Genomic DNA, 27,989 nt, shown 5'->3' with positions numbered 1-27,989 from the left:
GGCCGCCCGCCGAGTCGGCCCCGAGGCCGCTGCTCAAAACCTCCCGTCCGGGAACCCGCAAACCCACAATTGCAGGTCAAACGCCGCCGTGTGGAAACGCCCAGGGCCTCCCTTGGCCGCGGGCCGCCGGGCTGAGCGTTGCCGGGGAACGGCGGCAGGCCCGGCAGCATGGCCTCCCCCGGCCCGGCGGCGGCCCCGGGGGCCCCGGGCGCAGGACGGCCGGGAGAGGCGGAGAAGGCACTCGGCAGCGCGGCGGGAGGGAGGCGGCGGCCTCCCCTCTCCGCCCTCTCCGCCTTCAGCCACATCCCGGCCGGGCGGGAAGGGCCTCCGGAGCTCAGCTACTTCCACCGGCAGGCCAAGGTGAGGGAGGGGAGGGAGCCGGGAAGCCCCGGCGGGGCCGGAGGGACCAGCCTTCCCCGTGGGTTTCCGCGCAGCCGAAGGACGCTGTGCTCGGTCCCTGTGCAGAGGCTCGGCCCTCACGGCGAGGGACCCGGCCCGGCGGGTGTCTGAAAAATACCCCGTGGTCGCTGTTTCAGAGGCCAGCGGAAACGCTGGCGTTAGCGGGCGGCTGGGCTACCTAACCCCGGAACAGCGGCTTTCGTCTTCGGAGGCCTTTGCGAGGTGTGGATGGGGAGCGAGGGTAAGGTCTTTCACCAGATGGCGGGAGGAGGTAGAGAGGCAGGGTTTGCCAAGGACCAACAGGCCGCGTGGTATCACCGAAGTGAGAGGCGTCTTCAGGGGGAAAGGCATCATCTGTCACTAGGGTTGGATGCGGCACCTGTGTTTTTTCTGGTCACGCACGCTCTCGGGGACTAGGAACTGCTCCGTTTTCAGTCGAGGGAAAGGGTTTTCAATGGGCACCGCACAAATTTTCCATATGCTCAGCTTTAATAAAGAAAATCAAGAGGGCTACTCAAAACAATAACCTTTATATATGCCTTGATAACTGAATGTTACGCTGACACTTAACATGTAGTAGCTCAAGTAGACTAGCAGGGAGCCTCACCTCTCTGCTGCATTCTGTCACCCTTTTTCCTCATTCTCTCTGTCCTCATATTTAAAATCAGAAATGAAAACAATCTTACACCTTCAACCTCAGCTGGGCTGCACTTCCTGGGGAGCAAACCTTTCCCTCTCTGAAAAGAGTCATATGAGACATTGAACTTCATGACTCCCCCCCTCCCCCCCCCCAAAAAAAAAAAAAATTTAAAGTTCTGAAATGTCTATTATATCAATTAAATACAACAATATTATGGCAACATACATTTATTTGTAGCAGTAAATACACCCCGTGAACCCACTGCCCGCCCAAGTGGCAGGCTGCTGAATGTGCAGAGCCCTGGGCAGCAACAACTGGCGACCTGTGAGAGTCTGTGGGTCTCGTGGCCCTGGTGTGTGGGCAGGGTGCAGACCGCAGCACAGCGCTGGGCATTAAAGGACCAGCAAAAGCGATTTCCAGCATTGACTGGGTGGCCCTGCTGAAAGACAGGTAGATTCGTAATTTCATGTTGATGTCCGCGTTACCTTGAGACGGTGCTCTGAGCCAAAGTTGAGCAGGAGCAGTTAGTGTCATGCTTAACAAAACACAGTAGGCAGAGCACAGCAAGAGTAAGGCTAGGGCAGGTCAGAGGGCTGGCACAGTGCACTTGGGGCTGGTGGAGCTCGCAGTCTATCCAGTCTGCACAGAATTAGCAACCATATGGTAGAACTTTTGCTTACAATATAAAGTCTGCTTTCACAGTTGATGACCTGGTTTGTGGAAAATGCTGCTCCAGGGGTATGGAAGCAGAAAGTGATAACAGCTGTTTAATAGGTTTCTTCACAGCATGGGCCTCGGCCACGGGGGAGGAAGCAGATTCAACCCATTCTTCTGCACAGTTAGGGAATTAGACAATTTGAAATTTTTTATTTCTACAGGAAAAGGAATTTCATACCTTTTTGCAGCTTAAATACCTAAACCAAAGTGTGTCAGAGACTGAAGCGAAGTAGAGGAAGAGGTGCTCAGCACGTGACCAGCAGCCAGAAATCCCTGCCTTTTAATCCCTTGGCTGACAGTTGCTCCCGCCATTGCTTTCCATAAGTTACTGTAACCAGTTCGCGTGGTGTTTCCTCTTCTGTGACATGGAGAAAGCTATTACCTGTTTTGTGTGTGTCTGGAATACTAATGGGTGTTTGCATAAGTGCTTAGCTTTAGTAGCAGTACACAGAGGACGCCCACCCTGAATGCATATTTATTGTCTGCTCTGTATGATTCACTTGCTCTGATGGGTTTAAGACACAGCTCCCCACCAGCACTGCCTAGGCCAACTAAGTCATCAGTTAACAACAAAGAGAAACAACAGCAAAAAGTTATCAGTATATTGAGCACAGAATTGTTGCCTACACATCTGGCAGAAGATCTTAAACAGAGCTAGTTTTTGATGTAATAGGCTGGCGACCTATCTGCAAGTTCCAGAGTGAATAATCTGCTCTGACACATGTAACAAATAGTGGGCAAATAACGCCATGTGAATTAAAAAAAAAGGAGCAAGTAACATTTCCCATGGGTAAGCACAAATTAGATGCCCACTAAAACTCTGAATGAAACTACTAGTGTGGGGAGGAAAGGAGAAGCAAGGAAGCACAGAAATAATAATAATAATGGAGGCAACAAATGAGATGCAGGATGCTGTTGAACATGCCTGAAATTCTGTGAGGCTTGATGGTTTCTGAGAAATGAAGGGGTGGATAAGTTCAAACATCAAACCACCTCTTCTCTTGGCAGAACCAAGTAATTGAGATACCCTTCTGAAAGAAGCCTGTGATTACAGCGGTGCCTTACTAGCGCTCTTACCGATGGTTTCCTTTTAATGGAACCATTATAACCTCCTCGCCCTGCCCTGACGTGACTATTTTTGGAGGATAGCATTGGAAAGTGTAAGAGTCAAAATACAAGAGTTTTTCAAAGGCTAAATTGGGCACAGAGTAAAATTAGAGGTAAAAAAAAGCCCAACAAAATTCACAATTTTTCAAATTTGTAGTCAGCCATGCACGAGACCAGTGATGGATTGACATGTTTACCAGAATATGGATCTTTTAATGAAGTTCACTAGCAACAGACAGCATATTTCGACAGAAGATTTTGCTTTTATTTCCTTGAAAACATTTTTGGTTTTGAAATTCCTTTGGTTCCATTGCCAAGAACTTCTTGATTGGATTTCACTAATTTGTTAGCAGATCAGATCTTTAATGTTGCTTATTTGGATGTAACTATGTCAACAGGTGTCATAAATACAATAATATTCTGGCTTGGGCTGTGCTGTATTTTCATACGTGATAGATACATGCATGCTACTGGATTACAGGATTACCACTGTGGCATGTTTCTGAAGTCTTCTCTATTCTGCTTTAAAAAGAAATTAAGTGGTGATTCTACTTCAGGATACCTTTGCCCTTTTCATTCCAAATGGATTCTAAAACTGCCTGCTTTCCTTTTACATTACAATGCCAGATCATTTGACAAATTTATGAACTTAAGAAGGACAATATAAAGTTCAGAAAAATAAAACAAGCAAACAAAGCAGTTAAATTTCCAAAAGTTACAACAGATTACAGGGAAAAATTAAGATAAATTGCACAAGGGAAATTACAGAGCTGAACAGACTTTAACAGGATACCACATGTCATTAGGTGTTTTTATTGCAGACTGTTTCAAAGCAGTGACCCAAACTTGCTAATGATAGCGCAGTAATATTACAGTTGCCATCATTTAATGCTCTATGTGCGCTGTTATTAAGTATTGAGTTATTAAGTACTGATTTGACTACATATATTTTGTAACCTGTGAAGTTAAGCAATACTGCAAATTAGCCATTTTTTCCCCTCTTCTCAAGACAGAAGATGTTTCCACTTACGATTCCATATTTAAAAGACCAGAGGGTTACAACAAAAATCTTCACCGATGTGACAGAGAACATGCAAAGAGTCGTGGTCTTAACATTAATGAGGAGGTAACCTTTTGATAATTTCTTAATTACCTTTGTTAAAGTTATTTTGTACTTTTTGACATGGCTGGAGACTATAGACACTGTTTTATCCTTCATGATGCAGAATATTAGGGTATCAAAGGAATCAGAAGGAGGACATCTTTGTCCTCAGCCTGGAGGTTTAGGAAAAAGCATTAGTCAGTGAAGACACCTGAGTTAACTTCTGCTCTTTGACATCCTGTAGATTTCCAGGTGACAAGCCATATGCAAGTTAAAGCATAGGGAAAAAGATACACACAGCAAGGCAACCCCTCTGTTACAGAGCTTCAGGGTCACTGAGAGTGACTTCTGAACTGTCTGTTCTCTCGAGAGCTGCAGTTCAGGGGGTCCTGCAGCTATTTCTGTGATGCTTGAAAACTCTTCTCCCTGAGAGGACTGGATTCGGGGTCCTGACTCAGTCACTGCCCTCTGACATCTGCCCTCCCAACACCAGCATTTGCTGAGAGCCCAAGTCCCTGAAGCTGTTGAGTTTGTTACACAAACATACACCAGATTGCCCTGCAGGAAGGAAAATCATAGGGAGATAGTGCAAAGGCGGGGTCAATCAGAAGACCACAGACATGCCTGGAAAAGGCTGGGTGTAGCTTTTGAGGCCAGCAAAATCTGGCAGCCCGATAGCTGAGGAAGTATGCAGCCATGTTTCTACACAGCTACCTTGAAAACAGAAATACTATACTATATATACATATATATAAGTATGTATTTTTCCATGCAGCATCTGAACAATACACATAGATATAGAGACACAAGGGTGTGTATATATGTATTTATATTTATATACACATACAGAGGCAGAGGCTATCACAAACCAAATGAAATGCAACTTCTGTGCATTGATGGCCTCAAAATGGGTTCATGGGATGTAAAGAGGTGGGTAGGCTAAGAATGGCTGCTGGTATTGGTGATTATATCTGATAGCGTTGGAAGAAGGAAGAGTGAGACAGAAGTTAATATTACTCTAATTGCTGTGTGAGAAAACTGTTGAGATTTTGGGACAAAGGCCACTGCTTGTGATTCCTCTCACTAGCTGCTATATATGCCAGACATTTCAGTGCATAGCCATGATGCCCTTCAACTCTGTCAGACAGTGCAGGGAGTAGTAGGTGCTCTCAAAGGAATCCTAGGAGTGCCCATTACTATCACCTGCTCATGCCTAGTAACTCAGCTGCACATCTGCATGAGGCCAAAAGCCACATAAATGACTACTCCAATTGAAAATTAGCCTTTTTATTGAAACAAAACAAAGCCAGTCCCCTTCCCCCAATACTAAGCCCAACCTCCAGCTGGAAAATTTGTGTAGACAGTTCAGCAATGCAGAGTTAAGGTTTCCTACGGAGTTCTTGTGTCCTTTCAGTACCAGCAAATCTCACTTTCCTACCAGTTTGCTTCCTAAAGCAAATGCAGGTGGGCCAGAATTCGTACCAGCTCTGCTGGTCAGTGCACGTAAGGGACTCTGCCTGAACAGGTGTCCCTTAATCTACCCCTTTAATTAGCATGGAGACACATCAAACCCACATCTGTTAAACGTTACAACATGATCCTCCTGCACGCAATGACACCCAACACTGGACTTACCCATAACTAAGTGCAGGTCACACACTCAACTCCTGCTCTTTAGTTACCCCCGTGGCCCTCATAGACTTTATATAATAATAACAACTATATTATAAAACATAATAGATAAAGAGGCCATCTTTCTAGAACAACACTGAAAGGAGACAGGCTGAACCCACCACAGTATGCTCCTTTCCTTGAAGTAGAAAAAAACAAACCGCTGCAAGCAAGCCTTTCATTTCCTGCAGAGAGCCTGGGTGCACCCAGGGAGTATCTGTGACAGTACAGTCACAGACGCTCGGTTTAGCTCCACATAGCACAGTGACTGCAGCCGAGTGTTTGCACAAGGCTGCCATTGCTGATTTCAAGCGTTAACAGTGCTAGAATTACACGCTGCGAGGGCGTGTAGCAGGACGCTTCCCAGCCAACTGTTGGAAAATCTGAAATCTGCTGAATGCCGAACCCACAAAGATGAAATGCCACTGTGCACAGCCAGCGCTTTGCTACCAGGGATGGTGAAAACTGAATCTTATTTACTTAAAGGGAACACAAACTATCAGAATTGCATACTGTTGCCCATCGTTAACACTGGAAACCCTGTATAGCTAGCGAAGTCTTTCCCGATGGTAGAAAGATTCTGTCATTTCTCCATTTTCAACATTTACCCACAACTGGGTGTGAGGAGGAAATGGTCTTACTTTTTGCCTGCCACTCTTCTTGCTTGATTTTTTTGCTGGTGAGGTTATGAGTTGCTGTACTGAATAGTTTTTAATGGGGTGAAGCAAGCTAGTCAGGAAGAGTAGGGAGAGAGTTGGGGGATGAATTGTTGTTTTGGAGTGGGCTTTTCTGGTGTATTTGGGTGGGTTTTTTTGGTGTGTGTGGTTTTTTTTTTCTTTTTTAAAAAGGGCTTGCAGCATCTTCCCAAGAATCTCAGGTCTACTCTTGTCCATAAGTCTGGAAATGTCTCACATCAGACTGCCTGGCTATGAGACCCCTCAGACCTGTGCTCCCACCTGCATCCTCACGGGAAATGCAGGGGCTCATGTGCTTCACAGGTTCTATCATAAGTGCTGATATGGCTCACACTTGCGTCTGTTGTAGCAAAGAAGTCATTTGTTTGCACCTGAACTGCGGTGAGGTGTCTGCATTTTGATTCTTCTTGTAGATATTATTTATGTTGTACAACGAGGTAAACACATTGGGGACCAAGGCTTACCATGTTAGCCAGTGCGCAAACATACAAGCAGCCTGGTACCTGTGGCTTGGGACGGAAAAACAAACAAATCCTGTCTTTTCCTTCTGACTCCAGAGCTCCCCATTACTGTAGCACAGGAAGGAACTGCAGATTGCAGATACTGATTGCACACTTAAAGTGCAGTTTACTACAAACAAGCTTAAAATAATCTTTTCTTGGTCAGGTTCTTTTTTACCAAGTCCACTTCCCATCATTGCGGAGCAGTTATTTCTGTTATCTTACAGCTACAAGCATTTTTAGTAAAACCTTTCATTGTTCAAAAATACAGTAGTTTACACTTTGTGTCCTTCAGGGAAAGCCTGCATGGACTAATCATTTTTCTTGGACTCAGGGTTTTTCTTTAGGCTTTGATTTTTTCCATGCAGTTGTTTTTTACTGAATTATGTGAGTAGGGTAGGTGTTCATGTAACATGATACGAATTAACTCTCTCCTATTTTTCAAATGAATCATGCAAGTCAGCGCACAAGGAAAAATAAGAATTAAAATAAAATCTGTGCCACTTTCCAGAAACAAAGCATTTAGCTTGCCAGCAATTACATGGTAATCACCTTTGTATGTGTGTGTGTATGTGCGTTTGTGTGTAAAAAATTATCAGTCCTCAGTAACTCATGGCACAGCTCCATATCTTGTCATCTTGTCATCTAGTGATACATTCATGGTTTATTAATATACATAAAAAACTAGGTCAGGGATGGAACAGTAAGAGTACAGTTCACTGCTAAATAAATATAAATCCATATAGCAGATGCTGTACAGTTCTGTCTGCTATTCTGCCCCTGGCCACAGCACATTTAGCAGTAGATAACTGCCAAGTATTTGCCCTGTGATTTTCTTATAAGGAGAATTTTGTATTTTCACAGGAAATGGCAAGACCTGTCACTGTTTTGTCATCTTCAGAGTATGGGAGACGTATAAATAAGCCTATAGAGCAGCCAATCAGAGACCACGCAAGGATTAATCACATTCAGGCAGAATTCTACAGGAAAAATGGCATCATCTGCTTATTGGAAAAGCCTTCTCCAAGCCTGGATCCATGCTAAATCTCTTGTACATGTCATTACCAGCAACATTTCTGTGGAAAAAAACCCCATCTTGCACCAAAAAGCAATATGGCGCGTCTGCCTTTTTCTCTGCATTTTAGTTAATGATTTGGATTAAAAATAGGATTAAATAGCAGCTGTACTTTTCTTCATGCTACTTCAAATGCACATCTTATCCTTACAGTCTCATAAAAATCTCATGAAGAAGGGCATCAGCAAGAGCAAAACATTTTAGGTAACAAGACTGGAAATGAGGTCTGTTGGGTCAACAGCTGTCTCTCTGCTATTTTAGGTAGCGCTTCTATGTAACTATTCACAGACTTATCATTTAAGCCAGCTTGCTCCTCAAGGTATCAGTGGTCACTGACTTCTTAATCGTTACAGTGTTGCTACAAAATTGCGAGGTGTTATTTTATCTGCACAGCAAGCTGTAATGGGCATTCAGCACAGATTTACCAAACTGGATGGGCTTACCCGTAAATGGGCAAGTAAAGAAATTAGCTGACTTAGAGAAGTGCTTGGCAGTTTCAGTAGACTTCAAGTGGAAGCCAAGTTAAAGGGAACTTCTGAGCATTTAAATAGACAAAATCTGGGCTTAGCTGGTTTCAGACCTCCATTTTGCTGACTTTCACTGTACAAATGGTGTCTGAGGGATTGATCTGTTCAAGAGTGTCACAAGAAAAATCATCTTTAGTTCTGTATCCAATGCTGGGGAAAAAAAAAAATTAATACTAGGAGAACAAGCCCTAAATAGTTTGGTGGAAAGGATGGACGAAACACAAGGATTTGAGCAGTAGTCATTTAAAAAGCACATTTAGAGTAAATGTCTAAACCTGTTTAAACATTTAGTGCCTTGTACTCTCATTGGATCTGGTACTAAAGTTATAAGGTAATTTCAAGAGGAGTACCTCCTGCAGTGTATGCATCAGTTTGGTTCTCAAGAGCCACTGACACTGCTGTTTAAAGCTGAGGCAGTATAGTTCAGAAAGGAACAAGAACCGGACCAATCATACCAGAACCAGGACTGGAAGTCCACAGCTTTGACTCACAATGGAGTTCCGTCAGGTACTTACACATAGAGAACCTACATCATTTGTGAACACAGTGAGTTTCCTAGTAAAAGTGACAAAACCAAAGAACTTCTTAATCTGGGGCTTGGATAAGTAGTAAATTAGGCAATCAGTAGCACTCTTGTGGCATGGTGTGAGAAGCAGAGCACACAGAGCTCCCTTTCTAAGAGGTGTTTACTACTTTCATTATTCGTGACCTGCAATTTCCCCTACGTTCAGTGAGCTAGGGACAAGAGGGCAGTAACTGATGCATTCCTTTTCGACAATACTTTGTTAAACAAATCCAGCAGCATTAAATGAATCACAGTAAGAACAAAGTGAGAGGGAAATGTTTTCTAACAGTAGCAGAATGCTTTTTCAAAAATCAGTATCAAATGTGTACCAGTGAAGAATGAGATGGAATATGGCCATATTCTAGGCAGGTTATTTTTAGTTTGGGACAGTCAGTACAAATTACTTCTTCTAAGTAGTCCTACTATATTTACAAACCATCTGTGTTTGAAAAACTACAGGAAATCAAATGTTTGAGAACACCACCACCTTCTGGCCTGTGTGAGAAGTAAGCATCGCCAGCTCACTTCCACTGTGGAGAAGGGCATGAGTCATTGACAGCAGTATCAGTTTTTCTCATTTCTTTGCTTGCCTCACCCCCGTCTCTTTCAGTCCCTTCTCATCCCTCCTCGCTTTTGAAGGCTTTTCATAGGTTGTTGCTCCTACTACTTGTTTCTCATTCAGTTCCGAGTGGTTGACTTCTTCCTTCAGTGCTCAGTTAGTGCCAAAAGAATACCAACAATTTCTTCTCTATTAGGGAGAAGTTCCTTATAAATGTCCACAAAGACATTTCAGTCATTCTTCTTTAATTTCTCTTTTGCTAGTATGACAACTGTTACGTTACTGATGTGCTGTAAGCTTCCTATTACATGGTGGGAAGTATCTCGTTATCTCCAGGTATTCCCTCACCTGTCAGTGCTGACATACTACTGTGGGTAAGGGTTTTACACATGCATCAAATTAACATGAACAGAATGCACAGCATGACACAATGTAAACTGTATTTTGAATCTGGATTTTGCATCCAAAAATTCTCCAGGGGTGGTTGGAACAATTGATGGACACCCACAACTCAGAAGTTATTGACAGTAGCCTTGGAAGGAAAAAATGGTCACATCTGTATCTACTGGTGAAATACATAGAGCTTCAAGGATGTAAAAGTTTCACCTTTTTTGTATCAAATTGTAATAGTTAAAATCAAACTAGGTGATGCTGGGAATTCTGCTTTGCCACTCATAATAATTCCACATGGGACAGGATGCACAAGCTAACCTGAACATGGGTTTTATATGGCAGTTCACCAAGTATGTGTTATGTGATCAGAACTACGGCTATGTTATTTTCCCTTTGGCCATCTAAAGCAACATGTTGACCAAAGTTAGGGCACACTTTTTCCCGCTGAAGTGGTTACTGTTTCCAGTTCTCAGTTCCACCCTTCTGCCAGAATTTACACTCGTACATAAAAAAGAATGCACAGGGGACAGTTCTTCTGGGCTTCAGAGCGTAATGAGTTTCAGTTTAGGCTCAAATGGCAGCTTGTAGACTGAAGGGACCCTGGAGCACATACATGACCCCAGTTAGCCAGTCTGGGTAAAACTGCCACCAAAGACAAAACTGCAAATAGTACATACCCAGAACCTAGGGTGGCCCCCGCAGAGACAGCTGTGCAAGTCCACTACCCTGTGGCAGCGGTTCTTCTACAAAATGAATCTTTTTAAAACGCTCTCATTTTCTGTAAGGCATTGCTATTTAGTGAGCAGCACTCTACATCTCTTAAGTATTTGAGCAATATGCCAATACTGCCCGTGCAACTACTGCAAATTTTACTTTGATGAAACACTTGGGAAATCACACAAAAAGCTACGAGTAAATTGGACAATTTCTTTTTATACTGTCAAGAAAAGCCCCAATTGGTAGGTAGCCTGGCACACACTGTACATTCAGCACCAGCCAGTATAGTCACATCTGTCCATTTGCAGCTGTTAAACTCAGCACTGACTGTCACTTACACCTGTTAACTTATAATAAATATTTACACAAAGCTTAGAAAATATGTTGCTCTTTATTACTCTTTACATGCCAATTGTTCCAAATATTGGAAGGTCTCACATTCAGAAGCTCAAGTTATCTTAAGTAGAGTTATTTAGAAAACAGTATTGTTCTTCCATGCATAATATTTACACTTTATAGTACAGGAGGTCAGCCTGTGATTTGGTATTATTCTCCAGTGTCAGCAGCCGAGTCCGTATGTATGAGGAAAGATTTTTTTGTGTAGATATTCTGCCACTTTTCTGCAATTTTGTAGGCTCTCTATTTCATAGAACGGAATCTGGAAACAAAACAAAAATGATTGCCAGAAATACCTTTTAATAAACAAATGGGTAAGACTGATGTTCATTAACAGATGTCAAATTACACAAAGAATTTTAAAACATGATAATTAAACTTTTAATCCTATTATTGGGCTGTAAATCACTTGAGTAGAGATTACTGTAGAATAAAGAGTGATATCCAGCACAGTTTGAACAAAGTTAAATGTAATGGAGTTAGGCTTATGTGATAAGTGATTATAAATGGATAAGACAATCTCGAAAATCTAAAAGTAATTGTTTTGGTCCAAAGTATGTCTAAAGATAACAATACCCCTACTAATTCCACGGGCAAAATAAAGGACATACTCTGTTGTGAAAATATTATTTACAATAGAAAACCGTTCCTTTTTTTTGGTTTTAACTCCCCTTTCTAAACTCCAAATTTAGACCTTTTAAGAATTGTTTTCAAAATCCCAATTCTATTGAACTCTTAGACATCGTTTTCCTTTAAGTCAAGATTTGAACCTTAATCACTGCAGACAAGTAATTTTTCACAGAGCCACTATTTGGCAGAAAACAGAGGCAGAACACACCAATTGATCCAAGGAAGAAAAAGGAATTCCTGCAACGTCCTCAAAAAGGCAAAAGCTAGGCAGAGAGGACATAATATAGAAAGGACAGGACTACATCTGCCTTGGGAAGTAATTGCAACTACAGTTTCAAGCATTATAAAATAATCATTTTTCACTTGTTTTGTTAGCCAGAGCACAAGCAAAGGACTGTGTTTGGACTTTACCTGTACAACTTCATAACCAAGTAACTGAAGATGTCTCTGTTTAATAGCTTCTTCTCCCAGCAGATTGCAGCTATTAATGCAAAATCTGTTTGGGCCATCAACACAGAGGGCAATTCTAAAATCAAGCACAAGTGTAGTTATTTTTATCACCACAACTACTGCAGTTCCTAAGAAGCATGAGACAACGCCTCCCCTATGACTCTCTAATACATCCTAGAATTTGATGATGTAGGATGGGAGTTACCTAGTTCAGGACAATTTAAATCAGTCAATTTAAGGGTGGGAAGGGGAAAGCCTGAAGCTTAGTGAAACTGATCTGAAAAGCTTATTTATATGCTCCAAACTAAAATTACCATACAACTTAATAACAGTTTGATATTTTTAATGCTACTACTGGTAAGCCATTTTGAATTCTTCTAGAAGGAAAAACATACAAAATATTCATCTCAGCTTGAAAACATTTTCAGCAGCTAAATTAATTCAACTCATTAGTGCACCTGTTAAACCTGTTCAAGTAAGTTTAAACTAACTGTTTAAGTTAAACTTGTAAGTACGGTTGGCAGCATCATGGATTATAACTACATTTTTTCTCCTTGGTGATAAAAATCACATCAACTTAAACCAAAATTTGTATATCCACTGTAAAAAAGTTGCTTTAATTTTCAGTGTGTTAATTATATTGTGACCTTATTTACACATGAAAGCTGTAATTAAAAAAAAAAAAAAACAAAAAAAAACAAAGCTCGTTCTTAAACATTTATGCATGGGATTTTTGAAAGAACCTATATTAGTCTCTGAGTCCTGTGAAGGTTAAGCTGGAGAATACATAACCTTTTCAAAGGCTTTTGCTTTATCCACAGAAGTGCAGTTGCAAGTACCACACAGGCAGGTTGCTTAACTTCGTACCCAAGGTTTCTCAAAATAATCCTTGTTTAGCAGATTTTTTTTTTTTTTAAACACACCTCTGCATTTTTTTCAATAAAAACAGCATCTGTAGCAGATATCCTCATTACACAGGATTCCTTACAGAGTAAATTTTTGAACTCAAACTGACTTAAACTGTGTTAAATCTATGCAGACATGCTCAATTAGAATTAATTTGGGTTTAATTTGAAAATTAATTACAGAAGGTCAAAATACATTACACCAAATAGGATCACTTTGATCCTGTCACTGGGACAAAAGACTAATTGTCTGGCCCTGTATAGTCAGGAGGCAAAATAATGATGAAAAAGTGCAGATCGTTAATTTTGCCAACTTTGTCTTTTTGCCAGGGGTTTCAGTGTGAAGCCTTAGTTTTGCTGAGGTCAATGGCAAAACTCTGATGAGCTTAAATTTTGCTGGGGTTTCACCCCGGATGCTCTTTGTCAGTGTTAACATTTTACCAGTGGTTCTTCTATTCTCTTACCGTCTGTGTACCTCTTCACACTGGGCAGCAGGCAATACAAAACCTTCTTCATCTAATTTAATCTCAATATCTAGCATAGATGAGAAGAGAAGTGACATTAAAACTCATTTCATATAACAAACTGTTTACTGTAATTCTCATTCTCGGCCAGTTCATTGTTTTATAAAACAACTCAAATACTATCACAATACTTCTTTTCTGAATCACAGAGGCTTGTAAAAGATGTGTATAGTTTATTTAACACAAATGAGTGTACTTAGTAACAGATACAGCAAAGCAGTATCCCAAATCCACTAAAACCCATAATGTAGTTAAATGGCACTTTGCTGGGCTGGCCAGGGCTTCTGGAACTTTAACGGCTTTGGGGAGAGACTTTCTCTTCCCCCCCTTTTATTTTTCTCACTAATTCCCTAATTTTATAGATTATGTCAATCTGCAAACAGAGCTTGGAACCTACACCCTGCCAACTTGCACCCCACATGGAAGCTGAAACGCAGAGTAATTCTGGAGTCATCCCTCTCTCGATTTTTTTTTTTTTCATCCCTACGACATCCATGGGGTCCAAAAGACCCTTCCCTCAACACCTTTATCCTGTACTCATCCAGGGCACACATCTTTCCTCTCACTACCTCTCTCAGTTTCCTTTCCTGGCACATGAAACACTGTTTTGCTCACTCCTCTCTTCCAGTCCACAAACACCCACTGACCATATGAAGTCAACAGTTCTTGCTAAGGGGAGAGGAGCCCAGCTGAGCAGGGCAGAGGGCTGACAACCCTCCAGCTCTCCCCTTCTCTACTCACCACCAACGCAGAGAGATCAGGCAAGTGGCATTGCCTCATTTTGCGTAACATTATACAAATTGTTTACAGGCTAAGTAAAAAGGGAGCTGATAGTAAAAACAGAGAATACAGAAGTTAGCAGCTATTTTCAGTACAGACTGGCTGTGCAAATTCCAAGTACTGCTGCAGTTCTTTTCTCTCCCTGTTCGTTCTCACTTCAAAAATACATTTACTTAAAGTTCCTATAATGTTTCCTCATTTCAGACCTTCTACAGAGTTTTGTATTCCAGTTTACTTTTTCCATATTTGCGCAATTTAGAATACACACAAAGGGAATGAAATAAATCATTTTTATTTCTGGAAAGTAACTGAGCCTGAAGTTTTGACAGAATAACTACACGTTATTATTAATCTAAAGAAATGTTACTTACCAACTGTATAGAAATATGGTGTTGATACCTCTGATGCAAAATATGTTCTTTTTTTCAGTAAATAAAGTAATCCAGTCTTCACCATTTTCAGGAGGTGAACATCCATGGAACTGTGAGGCGTGAGAAAGGCCTTTACTTGATACTTTGGAAGGAGTTTGGGACCCTATGTAATGCAGAAAACCAAATCAAAGAAAAGAAAAAGGAAGGTAACATTTTTGCTACTTCATATTAATGTAGCAAAATGTATTCTGTACATTTCAAAGCCATGTCTATTGTGAGGCTTACAGTCTGAGGTATGATCTGCTAGAAACTTAAAACAAAAAGCCATGACCACGATATTCTTAGCAAGCCTCCATGCTGTCACACTGAACATACTGCTCATGAAATGCACAGCTGTTTCCATTCCTTTGCAGTCAGGCTAACATCAAAGTGCCTGATCTCTTTTGTTCTCCAAGACTTCACAAGTCAAACAAAAAAGGAACAGTTGTTGGAAAAGTACATGGAAATACTCAAAAAGCACTTTAACTTACAGGTAGTCAGTCCTGTCAAACATACAAATATATCAAGTCAATCAAGCAGGTAGAAATGCTTCATATTTTGATCAAGGGAAAAAACACTGTTTTGTCCAATTCCATTGTTTTTATGGGAAAGACAGTCTTCAACTAATTATCAACAGGGCCTTAACGACATTGTCGCCTCTTGCTAACATCAGTTCTGGTTTCGTACGTACCATACCTCATAAAATGGGCACTCCAGGGTAACAGTCAGAAAAAGCTGGGTTAGCTGAGAGGTAACAATTCTGTCCAAACCAGGCGGCTGAGCTGAAACAAAAATATTCAGGCTTTCAGGTGTAAAGTATCTTTACACAAACCGTCATGCAGAAGTTCAGGAAAAGCTATTCAGTTTAGTGTGCTACTTGGTCATTATCCCCCTTGATCACAGTTTGAATGAACAGAAAGATCAGTTGTGAAATGATGTACTTAGAAAAATGAGGAAATGATTTGCAGAAGTATCATCAACATTAAAAAAAATATACAACTAGCAAGATCTTAGTTAAGACTGTCATACTCTTTCCCCAAAAAATGAGGATCTGAGAGGTGCAGGATGTTCTACAGGAAGGAATAGGTTTGAGTTGAGGTCTCTGAGAAATACCCCATTTCCTTCTTCCTACAGCCCTCTCTCCCCAAGTTATAACCCCAGGATCTCATTGTTTCATTCAGATTTTGTTTTTCTTAATCTGGAAGTAGCAGATAATACTGCATAATTTCTGGAGATCTGTTTACAGGTGTATTCTTGAAGAATATTTCATGTTACATGCAAAGAATTATTACAGAATGGCAAAATCCTGATGTAGTGTAAGATGCTAATCATGCAGGTTATTTTCTGAAGTTCCTGTTCTGACCACTCTAGTGGAATAGCTTTATATTGACTTAAAAGAACACACTCAAAGTAACTGGTACTATGCTGTTTCACGTTTTCCAAGTATCAGCTTCAGAACTTTAAAAGACATAAGAATAGGTTTGTGTCCAAAAATGCTGGATTATGTAATAGTTAGAGCCAAGGACAGGCTATCACATGGGCGATGTTCAGAAACTTACTAGACTGGGGCAGGAAAAAACCCAAAACAGTTAGGTGAAGGCAGCCCTTGCAGAGAAGACAGTCTAGAAGCAGCAGGTGAGCAGACTCTGAGATCTCCTAACCAAGATGCGATAAACCATGGGGTAGACACTTAAATTTCACAGTGTTTTCCTCAGTATGGTAAGACATAGGGCCAAGGATGGGACTGTAGTGCGTGCTCAGAGGTGGAAAGGAAAGGAGCTCAGGGCTCAGAACAAAGATGGCCATACAGGAAGCCCCTACCAGAAGGGTGTAGTCAGCAGACAGGATGCCAGTGGGAAGAAGAATCACATAATTTTAACCTAGAATCTGTTGCAGTTAATTTAAAAACCAGGACGAAGCACCAATCTTTATGCCTCATTAAAACATATGTGAGCCTTAGGATTCAATTTACATTTTTATCTAGATAACTAAAAAACCCAAACATATCAGCCTATCCTTAACTGCTCACATTTATGATGCTGTTACATTTTACTGGTTCAGATCTCACTTCTATTTTAATTATGCCAACAATTATGCACTGAAAATTAGTTTTTCCAGCTTTATCTATTCACCCTTTTCAGCTTTCACAAGCTGATCGTAATTTAATATGACAGAGAAATACAACCAAGTCAGAAGCAAGAATATAATACAATAATCCTTATCCTGAAAGAAGAGTAGAGGCGACAACAGAAGTCCATACCTGGTTCTGCCTTACCCCCACCTGAAAAGCTGGACATGACGCAGCCTGATGGATGGTGAGGAATAAAGCACTAGAATCCCTTATGTGCAATAGACCTTACTCGAATCAGAAGGCAAAACAGTATTTGAAAAACACATTTTGTACTGCCTGAGGCTTACAAATTCTGTGTACATAATTGTAACACATTCTTATCAACAACAGTAATTTAATTTATTTTTGTCCCAATGCTACACTTCACCTCACTTCTTTCTAGAATTTGTACTAATCTTGACCAAAGTTTAAGAATTTTTAGACTATTTTTAAAAATATAACAATGAATTATTTCTGTACTAATAGGTAAGCTTGCATGTGCCACAATTATAAGTAAGCTGTGGAATAGTTATTGCAACTTCTCTTGCATATTATAATTTAGTCCCTATTTTAAAGGCTATGAAGAGGTTTTCTGACAACTGTCGTCACGCACCTTGCCCTTAGAAACTCAGAGAGTGGTTTGGATGCTTAGGAAAATATCCAGAAATAAGGATTATGCAAAGTCACAAAGGACTTAACTTTAAAAACACATGCAGCAAAATCTTAAATCTAACCAGTAGCGCACAAGCAGAAGGTAATTATTTTAGCTTCACAACCAGTACTACTAGTATTTCATTTTTTGAAATACATCCTCCCCTGGGCTAGCCCCTGAGTAGAATGCCAGTCCCAACCCTAAGGAGTACGAGGTCAAAGTAAACAATTTTGGGGGAAGAAAAAGACACAAAAAGGTGAATTGACTTCCCAAAGCTGCAAAGCAAATGAGGGGACTACACCCAGAATAAAAGTCAAGTCTCAGGACACACTATCCAGTGTTCCACCCTTATGCCACATCCCTCAAGTGGCAGCCATTACAATGCAACAATTTAGAGTAAAATGAACCCAGAGTCACTAAACTGTTTTACATCACTCATGCATCATGCCAAGTATCACCGTCACAAAAAAAAAAAAAATATCTACTACTTTTGGTGTCAGTCTTGTTAGTTCCATAATAACTAGTCTCACTAGCCTGCCTGGTGTTACCAGTCTCATAGTAAGATAGCCTCACTCAGCGTGAGTATTCGCATTGGTCACTACATACGCAAAGAAGTTTAAACAGCCAGAGTTAAAAGTAACACACTTCATGCAGAGAATAATTTAGCATCTAAAAACCTATATGAGACAAAGGACGTGGGGAAAACTAGAGGGTCAGTATTTTTTAGAAAAGCAGAAGGATTTACTGAAATAAAAATTTGAAGGGATTTCAAATCTCCATTTAAGATTGTACAGGGCAATTTTAAAACTCCTCTAAATAATATAAACTGAAAGACACCTGCAACTCTGACAAGGAAGCAACAATCTTTGGCCTCCTGATCACTATTCTCCAGTGACCTTAGTCAGGTCATTGTTGATTTGTCAGGTGTAACTGATAACAAATGGGTTCTTGACAAGAGACACACCACGTAACAGAAAGAAATGTGGAATGTAGCAAGAGAAACACTGCTCCTTACCTTGAAGCTGCTGCAGAAAATAGGGACTAAATATTCTTGGCAGAAAATTTACAGGATAACGTTGAATAAGGACACATGAGTGCAGCAGGTTCAGCAAAGTGCGAGGCTGAAAGTGATTAAAGCGAGTATGCAGTATGGTTTCAAGCTTCCTAAACAAGGGAGAAGCACTTGGAGGGAGATAGTTAAGAGTCCCAAATGGTATAATATACTCAGCAATCTGGTCAGTGGTAAATCTGTCAGCATCAGAAATGAAACCTTCTGCCACTGCATCAAAGATGGGCTTAGAAAGGATCGTCTTTCGGCAGCAATACTGCATGACTTTGCTGACTGTTTGAGGATGCATGGTAAAGACGGACTTGGGAACATGTGTCTCCAGTGCCTCTGTAAAAAGTTGTTCACGATGTCCAAAGTATAGGAAGGCTTCCAGTACATTTACCAGTTCATCACCTGTGAAATATGGAATATGCTTCACAGAGTGCTTGCACAGTGCTGTCACTAAGGGAACTGCCCGAGTCTGATGAAGAGCCACCAGTGAATTCAGTATTATGCTTGTGAACTTTGGGCTTAGCTGGGAAACTAGGGTTAAAGTGACACTGTTCATTCTGTTTATCAAGTCTTGGTATTGTTCCCCTTCCCTGACAGTCACCTGCAGCATCTTATAAACCATCGCCATTTCCCTAGGACTCCACTTCTCAATGTCTTTTTCTTGCATGTGGTTCACGATTTGTTCCAGCGTCGCACAGCTTGGGCCTTCCAACTCAAGCAAACTCTCCCCAAGAGCACACACATTTTTCAGAGTCAACTGCCCTCTATGAAGCCGTTCCTCACCTTCTGAAAGCAAGCTTGTCATCAGCGTACTCTGGGGATCTACACGTAGTTTTATCAAAGCCTGCAACGCGTTCAGCAGCCCAGTGTTTGACAGCTTTGAGGATTCAAATTCAAACTGGAAGCACAAGGCCCTGAAAACTTCATTCTCTAACACTCCTTCAGGGTTCTTCAGACCGTTGTCATCCACCTCAACTTCACAAATCCTCTGCAAGGCTCCTGATGCCATAGTATCAGACATGACTTCCAGAGAGCTAAGAAAGTAAAAAATCTCTTCCGATGTACAAAGGCTGTTCAACTTCTTGAAAAACAGTTGTTCATCCATCCACTCGTTATCAGCCTTCGGCCTTTTCCCAGTATCTCCACAAAGATGCACAGTTTCATTAACAGAAAGAGACTGTATCCGCAGTTGTACGTGGTTTTTTCTACAAAACATATACTGAGATTTATCTTTGAAACACAGCATCCTCATGGCTACAGAACTATAGTTTTGGGGCTTTTGCTGCCCACTTATAAAGCTCAACCTTTTGCTTAGGGTCATCAAAATGGACCTGCTCACTGGCGTGCTGGATGAATAGAATTGGAAACTTTTTTGGCTAATTAAAGCCATACTGGATCGAGCAGGTTCTCAACAGATACCTAGGGGAAGGAAAATACATACGCGGTTTGGAAAACAGCATCAAATATCATTAAAATGCAGCAAAAAGACCCTTTTATCAGCTGGACACGACTGGGATGACCCCGCACCCACAACCACCAGCCCAAGGCAACGCACAGAGAAGGAGGAACTTGCGGGAGCGGCGAGAGCTGCGTGACCGGTTGCAAGGCATCGCTGCCCCGTCTCCGTACGGGTACGGGGTGGGGGGGGGTGGGGGGGGCTGACGCGCTTCCCCAAGCAGGAACTCCACGACGGCCACGACGGCGCTTCCCTTCCCGGGCCGGGGGCGCCGGGCAGCAGAGCCGCACCGCCGATACCGGCGGCCGGAGCGGAGCGAGGGGGGCTCGCAGCCGCCAAGCCGGTGGGGGTGGGGGGGGGTGGGGGGGGGGGGGGACGGGCGAAGGCGGCCTCTCGCAGCCGCTCGGTCCCCGCCGCCTCCCAAGCCCAACGCCCCCCTCCGCCGACAGCGGCGGGGGGCGGGCAGGGGACGCGGTGCCTCCCTCCTGCCCCGGTGCCTACTGCTGCCTCCCCCTCCGTCCTCTTCCTCCCTTCGCTGCTGGCTGGGAACGAGCTCCGAGCCCGCGGGCAGCCTCACCTCCGCCGCCATGACGGGCAGCGCCGGGGCTGCCGGGAGCTTCCGGCGGGTACCTCCAGCCGCCGCCTTCCCCGCCCCGGCCCGTCACGGCCCGGCCGCCTTCTCAGTGGCGCCGGAGCTCCGGCGTGCTGCGGCCGTGCGCGGGCGGGTCGCTTTGCCTCGGGAGCCGGATTTGCCCCCCCCGTACGTATCGGTCAAAAGCGCGTCCTTCAGCGGACGCGGCGGCCCTCCCCGCGGGCCGGCAGCGGGTGGGCGCGCTGCGGGGTAGCGCGGGGGCCGGCCGGGAGGCGACGGGCGGCCTTTCGGTGCTGATATGGCTTCAGCGCCCGAAAATCACCGCCCCTCCTCAGGGCCGGCCCTCCCCCCTCCCAGCGTGGGGCGCGTTGGTCCAGCCGAGTTTCTCTGGACGGAAGGTCAGCCCTGGGCCGTGGTGGGTTTCGCATGCGGGTCTCATTGGAGTTTTCGTCTTTTTTTATATTTTTCTTGGTCGTAGAGTGAAAGTGATTCTGAGCAAGTCACTAACGGTTGAAAAAAAGGCATGGAAATGGCTTCATGGCTCTGAAGATACGGTCCCACCATCTGCTTTAAAGCCGCACAGAGGTGTGTAAAGCCACTAGAGAAGTTTCTTGCGTTTTTATCCTGTCCGTGACCACGTGGTTTGACATTTTTGCCGTAAAGTAGCTAGCCTGGCCTTACAGTGCAGCTATGCAATTGCTAGGGCCAGCACATCTGCTCCAGTGAAGCTAGGTGGCTCGTTTGCACCTACAGCACAGTGACTTACGGAGCTCACGGACGCCCTGTTTATATTTTGTGGACTCTTAGTTTTTTGACTTTGCTGAGTACTGGATCAGGTGAGCTATAATTTGCAGTTTTATCCTTAGTTTCATGTTAAGCCCTGGTTTGAGCCACTAAATTCTGAGTTGTCTTCCCAGCTTAAACATTGTTTTGTTTTCTAATGTGCAACTGCCAACACATCAACTCGTTGAAGGCTGCTGGTGTGGTAATACTATTAAAGTTAAAGGGATTCTCTAGAAAGCTCGAAGGTCAAGAATAACCATTTTTTCCCCCTCTTTATTTCAGTGGAATTCATATCGCACAAGTGGAAGCAATATGGCGTCTTTGAAGAGTCTATAGCGCAGCAAAGCAAGAGTACTGTGGGCAGTATGTTCATCTGAGTGCAGGTGTGTTTCTGGTTTATGACTGTGTTCATCTGCAGGTAGGCATAACTAATTTTCCTTTCTTTTAGTAGGCATCAGTTGATCGTTTGTGCATGAAGCTCTTCTGGTTGATGACAGAGAGAAGGTGCTCTCACAGGGAGAAACTCCTCAACTTGTGTAGTTTTGATCGAATCAGGATCAAAGGAGTTTATTGATCTATTAAGGACATAATTACCTGCAGGAAGTTAATTTAACTACTCTTTAACCGGTTAATTAAACTATACATTCAAGATCAACAGCACAACAGATACGATACTAGGCACTTACAAATTGTTAATAAATGCCTACAAATATTTAAACAGCCTTCTATATCTAATTCCAAGGAATTGTCTAATTGTGGCCTCCCCCCTTCCCACAAGCACGCATTTGCCCTGCTACATGCATGCACAGTCCCCTCTCTCAGGAGGGAAGCATCTCAAGCACCATCCCCTCTTCTGGCCATGTGGGTTCTCTTGTTTGCACAGGCCTTCAGCGGGAGGTGTGGCTCCTCTAACTTTTGTGTCTCTTGTGCAATCTACTAGTTCACACACCAGTGAGAAAGCTCCCCGCAAGTTCACATACAGGCACCTAAGATGTGGGTAGCTATTTTTTGCGCCCATTATTCTTATTGTACTCTCTGGAGTGGAAGCAGCTGACAGCGTCCTACAGGGAGGCTGCCTTGCCTGGCCTAGGCAGGGGTCACAGGACGTCTGGCTGTGTCAGACTACATCATGACTGCTGTTCTTCCTGTTACCCTCTCTTCTCCCCCTACTATTGCAAACTTTCGTGCTTCTCTTATACATCTTCCCAGGCTGACTCTTTTGTTTGAAGTCTGTTGGTAATCCCCTGGCTATAGTGCTGGCAGCTCACCCCTCAGCTTTTTGTGCATAGAGGCTTCTGTGCTATGGTGTGGTCCCAGTGGAAAACTGATTGTCTTCCTCCCTTTCTGTAATTCATGTATAGTATAGGCACTGTACTCTTAAGAAGCTATTGCTGAGTTTTACCACTTTTGATATACAAGTATGCTTTAAAAAATAATTCTAATAGAAGAAACCTCCCACAATACTCAAGGGAGAAATATCAAGCCATATAAATAGAATGCAGTATTCTTCTTATGCGGTTGAGCTATGTTTGTTTTTCCTTGAGAGAAACAGGAAAAGATATGCCTCAAATTACTTAGCCACAGGTTTCCATAAATCAGTGTGTGGCTAGGGCACTGAATGCTTTGTGTAGTTGAATCTATGTGGAAGCAAGAGGTGAAATACAGCAAAGTGAGCCCAGGCACCTGAAAAAAAACTTAGGTTGGGACCTGAAAATTACTCAGGCTGTAATTCTAGGTATTTGAGTTCTAGTGCAGCTCCATAGCAGCTACAAAATATTGACAGAAGATTAATTTGTAGTATACGCACAAGAGACATTCTGCTTGTCTCTTCTATTCACTGCTTCTTGAAGTTGTCCTTACATCTGTTGTGTTCTGTCGGTGTCAAAATCATGAAAGAAAACTTCTTGCATTCAAACTTTCATGGGACAGGTGAATAGGATATGCATCTCATTCATCCTACTGCTTGTACACTACAGCAGATTTCGCAAAGATGGTTGCTTATTTGTAGGAGAAAAAGCCCTAACCAGTCAATTCTGTAGTTGCGGTTGTGTAAGAGGCTCCTTTTTGAAAGATGAAATGAAAACCAATGTTCATGTTCTAAAATACAAACAGAGTGAACAGTAAAGCATAAAGGCATTCAGGCAAAAATACTGATTTCAGAAAAGGGGAAACAGAATTTTTTTTTCCCTCAGCCATTGTAGTTTGACTTCATCAGGTCTATGTTTTGTTTTGTTTTCAAATACATCTCAGGAAAGTGACCAAAGCAGTCATTGACTTAAAGTGGAAAATATAACTTACATAATTAAAAAGTAAATCTTTTGATGAAACTAGTTTCTCTATAGTAATGTTTACAAACTAGTTTCTTGATACTGGGGAGGCTGCAATATTACCGCAACATCAAGACAGTACAGCACATATGACCAATGCCATGAGTCCTTTGCAACCTGGCCTACAAAGCTTGGTTGTGAGAAATGGCTTCTCTTCAGAGTAGATGCCTCATTTCCAAGTTAAACACCAATACTGCTATCCTTTAAAGTATCTACTTTTAATCTGATAAGGAAAGCAAAATCTTGCTGTTCTGCATGCCATAAATTCACTTTTTTTCTTCTTTTTCCCCTGCAGTGTCTTAAAAAACAAAAAGTGCCCTGTTTTGGGAAATGTGCTGTGATTTAAAAAGGAGATTTTTGCTCCTCTATGCTACACAAAAGGGGCAGGCAAAAGCCATAGCTGAGGAAATATGTCAGCAAGCAGGGGCCCATGGACTTGAAGCTGATATGCACTGTATAAGTGAAATGGACAAGGTGAGATACTCCATGCTGTTCTGAAAAATAGGTATTTAAGAGCTGCATTTTTCTTCATGTGCTTGAATGGTGGCTGTTAATAATCATGATGGCTGAGCACATGCACCCACCTAAAATAACCATCTGGTTTTAAATTTTTGTTTCCTGTGAATCAGTAATTTGGACCAATACTCACAGACACTTAATAGCCTTCTGCCAAAGGTACATCTTTCTTGTGATTTTTCTTATTAGAACAGTAAATGAATATATCTTTGGTCTCCCTTCTAACAACAGTGCAGTGACTTCTTGGAAAATATTTATGTATGCAGTAGTGAATGAAGTCTGTATTTACCGGTCAGCTCTCCTGTGGTTAGAAATGACGCTTTTTTTTCCTGTGTTTTTGTGTTGCACTGAGGTCCTGTGTTCTGTTAACTGTGGGCTCCAGCATGACCCTGAACTTTTGTGGGGTCTTGAGTTACTTAGCATATGCACTCCAGTTCACACTGGGTACATTCAAGTTACATTCTAGAAAGAAATAAAAAGCTTGGCTGGAGCAAGGAAGTGGGTTTTTATTATTTGCTGTTATGCAAGGGTAAGGATCTGAAAACTGTTAGTGTCTGTCTGTAACTAAAAGCAATACGGGCTGTAATTGCTTTCACAAAGTATTTTCAACTGTATGTTCTCAAACAAAAACATTTAAAAAACCAACCAATCAAAACTTGATAGCCTGGTATTTCATATCAGTCGAACAGAAAATAACACCTAAAAGAATTTTTTTTCCATGCACTTGAAAATGTGAGAAGTTTATAAAAATAATTTAGTTCTCTTTTAGCGAGTTGCTGGCTTGAAGATACACTACGCATTGGGTAGCTGGACATCTGCTTTTGAATGAATGTTCACTGAGTACGTAGCAAAGTGTTATAAAGAGACTTTTACGCAGACAGCAAGGGTTGTGAAGATTCTCCTTATTCATCCATTTAATTTCTTCTGCATTTGACAGGTTTGGAGATTATTTTCAGGAAAGTAGTAGGCAGGATATTTCTAGCCCTGTTACTGGCCTGCCACTTGAATAAGTCTATTTTGTCAAATTTCACAAGACAACTCAGAGCTGTGAGTTATTGATGAGGTAGAAAGATATACTGAATTGGGAATCTGAAAATTGGGCACTGAGGAAAAAAGTAATTCCTACAGCTTTGGAGGTTTCATCACTTAAGCTTTTCTTTACCATTTACTGTAAATAAAGAGGACTTCTAGAAGCTTAAGTGTAGTTGGGGAGGGGAAGGCAGGGTGACATAATGTACTGCAGCAAGAGCTTGCTTGCATGTTATATCCTTTGGGCATGTTATATCTGAGAGTTTATTCCTCTACATGCACGGTTCAGGCAGGTGTGTGTGCGTGTATGCTTTAGGCAAGGAAGTTTTATCCATATTTCTCAGAAGGCCTGTCTTTATGTGGCTGTTGGGTGTTTTTCAGACCTTGTCATCACTCAGAGGGATTGCTGTGAAGGTCTTTGGATGGAACAGGTGGCTAAAGAGCCAATAATCGTAATGTGGTCCTGTTGTCATACTAAAATGAATGGTCAAATACTGCTCAAGTCTCAGAAACACTGGCTGTTTCCAATTAGTGCCTCTCACCTACTCTCTTGTAGGTGAGAAAAGGTCATAAATCTTTGGTTGATTGCTGTGATTGCTTTTTATGCTTGAAAGACTGAAATGAAGTGGAAGTGAGGTAGGAACAGTAAGAGGGGGCTAAACGGAGATCATCTTGGGTGACAGTGCATGTAGTCAGCCTTGGATGAGGTATCTGAATAAGCACATTTGCCATGATGTGTATTGCTCTGGACAGGATATATCTGGGTGCCTGATCCCATCCTCTTCCTTCAGCAATCATTCACAGCTTGAACATGCTGCGCTCTGCTGTTGTGGCGCTGCTGCCCTCAGCTGAGTACTACTGAAGGAAAGAGAAAGAATGGGACAAAGCTGTAACACTAAGGATATAGGAAGAAGTGGAAAGTAGGGTAAAAAACTAACTGCGTAAGGCTCTTGTTGGTCTAGTGATATATCAGACCTCCCAGTAATTGACGCAAATTAATGCAGGACCTCTGTCGCCAAACGTTTGGCTTCCAAAAGGTCTTTTAAGATTGCATAGGAGAATGTGCAGTGGAGCAAGAGTTTAGTGAACCAATGATACATCTGTTCTAATACACTACTTCTTACTTTCTAGGCTTGTATCTTTTTTTTTTAATGGAACACGATTTATGGTAAATTTTTATGTGATACTAGTAGACCCTTTTTACTTGATAAATTTGCTTTTGTTTGTAAATGCAGTAGTCACCTGTGGCAATGCACTGCAGAGTCTATTGTATTTGTACTTTTCAAATCAGCTGTGGAAGTTTTGAAAATCTGGCTTACTGCAACCCAGTTGGGTTGCATCTGACCACTGTCAAATGGGATTAGACATTGTTCCAGATGACAGTTTAAGTTGCTCCATGCAACTGCTTTTAGGTTCTTCAGGAAGGTTTTGGAAAAATGACAACAGCAAAACCCCTTGATACTCTATTTCTTTGTATTCCCAACCTTTTTGGTTTGTAGATGTAAGGGGTAACTTTTTACATGGCTTGAGGCAGGGATAAGGTTTGAGTGATTTATTGAGTGAAGTGTTTGGAACATAACTCCTCATACTCTGAAGTTTTGAATTGCAGTCCTGAAACTGCTTGAAATGAAGCCTAGCATCTCTTCCCATTTTTATATATATTTTCTCATAACCCTACTATTTTATTAAACTTGGAATGCTGGGAGAGAGTTTAAACTGAAGCCTACAGGGAGCAATAGAAGGACCTTGGGTTGCTTATTATGCCAAAAAGGAGGCTAAGGAGTGACCTAATAGCAGCCCACTGGAGCCAAACACTTCTTGGCAGCAGAAGACTGCAACAGGAGGCAAAATCCACTGAGTGCAGCCTGATAAACTCAGATTTGACACTAGTGGGGAAGTTGTTCTTGTTGGAAGAGGCTGCCCAGAAAAGCAGAATCTTTATCCTTGAAAGTTTTCAAAATTCAGCCAGAGTCATAGCTGACCTAATGCAGCGTTGGCAGGTAGTCCCACATGGAGCATGGGCTGGGACTAGGTGACCTCCAGAGGTCACTCCCAAACAAGGTGTCTGATTCTGTGGAGTCCTGTTTCAGGTAGGTCGCTAGCTGTCTGTGTGATTCAAAACCTGTAGCCTGGAGGTGCTGTGAGAGTGTGTTGTGCGGGTGACCTGGCAGTCAGCACACGAGCACAGTGCTGCAGCCCATTATCAATGGAAAGCTGGAATAGTCAAAGAAAAAGAATGCTTTTTACTTCAGGAGCAATAAATTGTCACACAAGACCTGAATTTATGGAACTGACGTACAATCCCTAATATAGGCAGTTCTTGTTGACCTGGTATAATGGGAGTATCACCCATAAAACCATTGGAAATGTGAAAGACTGGTGTTAGCAGAGGGGAGAGAAATGAATTGGGGGCAGGGTGAAGGGGCCAAAATGAATCAGACTGTAGAGCATGGTGACTGGTTATCTCTGTTCAGAGCTATCTTAGGTCCCCCAGAGCACAGGGGGATTTTTTGTGGCCAAGACAGATGTAACATGGAAGTTATCAGACAGAACCGAATGATCCCTGATGGAACTTAGAAATTATTCCCACAGTTTGTATGGCCACACCCCAGTTATCTGTGAGAAATTATTGGGATTATGGCTAACTGTGTGATTGTGATCGTACATACAAAAATACTTTATCCACTTGACAAAGGAAATAC

At 42.2% G+C, this 27,989-nt stretch overlaps 3 protein-coding genes across 9 annotated transcripts in view; 2 read left to right on the top strand and 1 right to left on the bottom strand.

The window, feature by feature from the left end:
• Positions 1 to 76: 76 nt before the first annotated feature.
• CFAP90 (cilia and flagella associated protein 90) lies at positions 77 to 8,011 on the top strand. The gene is made up of 3 exons (XM_075084311.1): positions 77 to 360; positions 3,873 to 3,989; positions 7,696 to 8,011. The coding sequence occupies exons 1-3, from the start codon at positions 169 to 171 to the stop codon at positions 7,873 to 7,875; spliced, it is 489 nt and encodes a 162-aa protein (XP_074940412.1). The 5' UTR covers positions 77 to 168; the 3' UTR covers positions 7,876 to 8,011.
• Positions 8,012 to 11,039: 3,028 nt separating this feature from the next.
• Positions 11,040 to 19,974, bottom strand: FASTKD3 (FAST kinase domains 3). 3 transcript variants are annotated; one of them, XR_012659096.1, is made up of 6 exons: positions 18,540 to 19,974; positions 15,459 to 15,544; positions 14,724 to 14,833; positions 13,513 to 13,582; positions 12,105 to 12,219; positions 11,040 to 11,325 (listed from the first exon to the last, which is right to left on the bottom strand). XR_012659096.1 is itself a non-coding variant. In XM_075084309.1 (6 exons), the coding sequence occupies exons 1-6, from the start codon at positions 19,972 to 19,974 to the stop codon at positions 11,227 to 11,229; spliced, it is 1,968 nt and encodes a 655-aa protein (XP_074940410.1). In that variant the 3' UTR covers positions 11,040 to 11,226. The 3 variants fall into 3 exon arrangements, 2 of the variants coding, with proteins under 2 accessions (XP_074940410.1, XP_074940411.1); XM_075084309.1 differs by having other exon boundaries at positions 14,724 to 14,886; XM_075084310.1 differs by lacking the exon at positions 12,105 to 12,219 and having other exon boundaries at positions 14,724 to 14,886.
• Positions 19,975 to 20,000: 26 nt separating this feature from the next.
• Positions 20,001 to 27,989, top strand: part of MTRR (5-methyltetrahydrofolate-homocysteine methyltransferase reductase) — a 32,172-nt gene continuing 24,183 nt past the window's right edge. The window contains exons 1-4 of one of the 5 annotated variants that reach the window (XM_075084307.1): positions 20,001 to 20,215; positions 21,111 to 21,217; positions 21,698 to 21,798; positions 24,038 to 24,216. In XM_075084307.1, the coding sequence (XP_074940408.1) occupies positions 24,073 to 24,216 (144 nt within the window). In that variant the 5' untranslated portion in view covers positions 20,001 to 20,215; positions 21,111 to 21,217; positions 21,698 to 21,798; positions 24,038 to 24,072. Of the gene's footprint in view, positions 20,216 to 20,711; positions 20,801 to 20,918; positions 21,031 to 21,110; positions 21,469 to 21,697; positions 21,834 to 24,037; positions 24,217 to 27,989 lie in introns of those variants that run through there. The other 4 variants (XM_075084303.1, XM_075084304.1, XM_075084306.1 and 1 more) reach the window with 4 other exon arrangements.

This window comes from Phalacrocorax aristotelis, chromosome 2 (genome assembly GCF_949628215.1).
Source record: "Phalacrocorax aristotelis chromosome 2, bGulAri2.1, whole genome shotgun sequence".
Classification (NCBI taxonomy): Eukaryota; Metazoa; Chordata; class Aves; order Suliformes; family Phalacrocoracidae; genus Phalacrocorax; species Phalacrocorax aristotelis.
The sequence above is the reverse complement of the archived record's forward strand: the minus strand, read 5'-3'. Positions and strand labels throughout refer to the sequence as shown.

Bases quoted from the DNA above. Each gene is read 5' to 3' on its own strand.
- CFAP90 (XM_075084311.1), top strand. From the start codon at position 169: ATGGCCTCCCCCGGCCCGGCGGCGGCCCCGGGGGCCCCGGGCGCAGGA. The intron at 361-3,872 runs GTGAGGGAGGGG...CCTCTTCTCAAG, and splicing joins ACTTCCACCGGCAGGCCAAG to ACAGAAGATGTTTCCACTTA. The intron at 3,990-7,695 runs GTAACCTTTTGA...GTATTTTCACAG, and splicing joins GTCTTAACATTAATGAGGAG to GAAATGGCAAGACCTGTCAC.
- FASTKD3 (XM_075084309.1), bottom strand. From the start codon at position 19,974: ATGGCTTTAATTAGCCAAAAAAGTTTCCAATTCTATTCATCCAGCACG. The intron at 15,545-18,539 runs GTAAGGAGCAGT...TTTTTGTTTCAG, and splicing joins TTTTCTGCAGCAGCTTCAAG to CTCAGCCGCCTGGTTTGGAC. The intron at 11,326-12,104 runs GTAAAGTCCAAA...TTTTGTTTCCAG, and splicing joins TTGGTTATGAAGTTGTACAG to ATTCCGTTCTATGAAATAGA.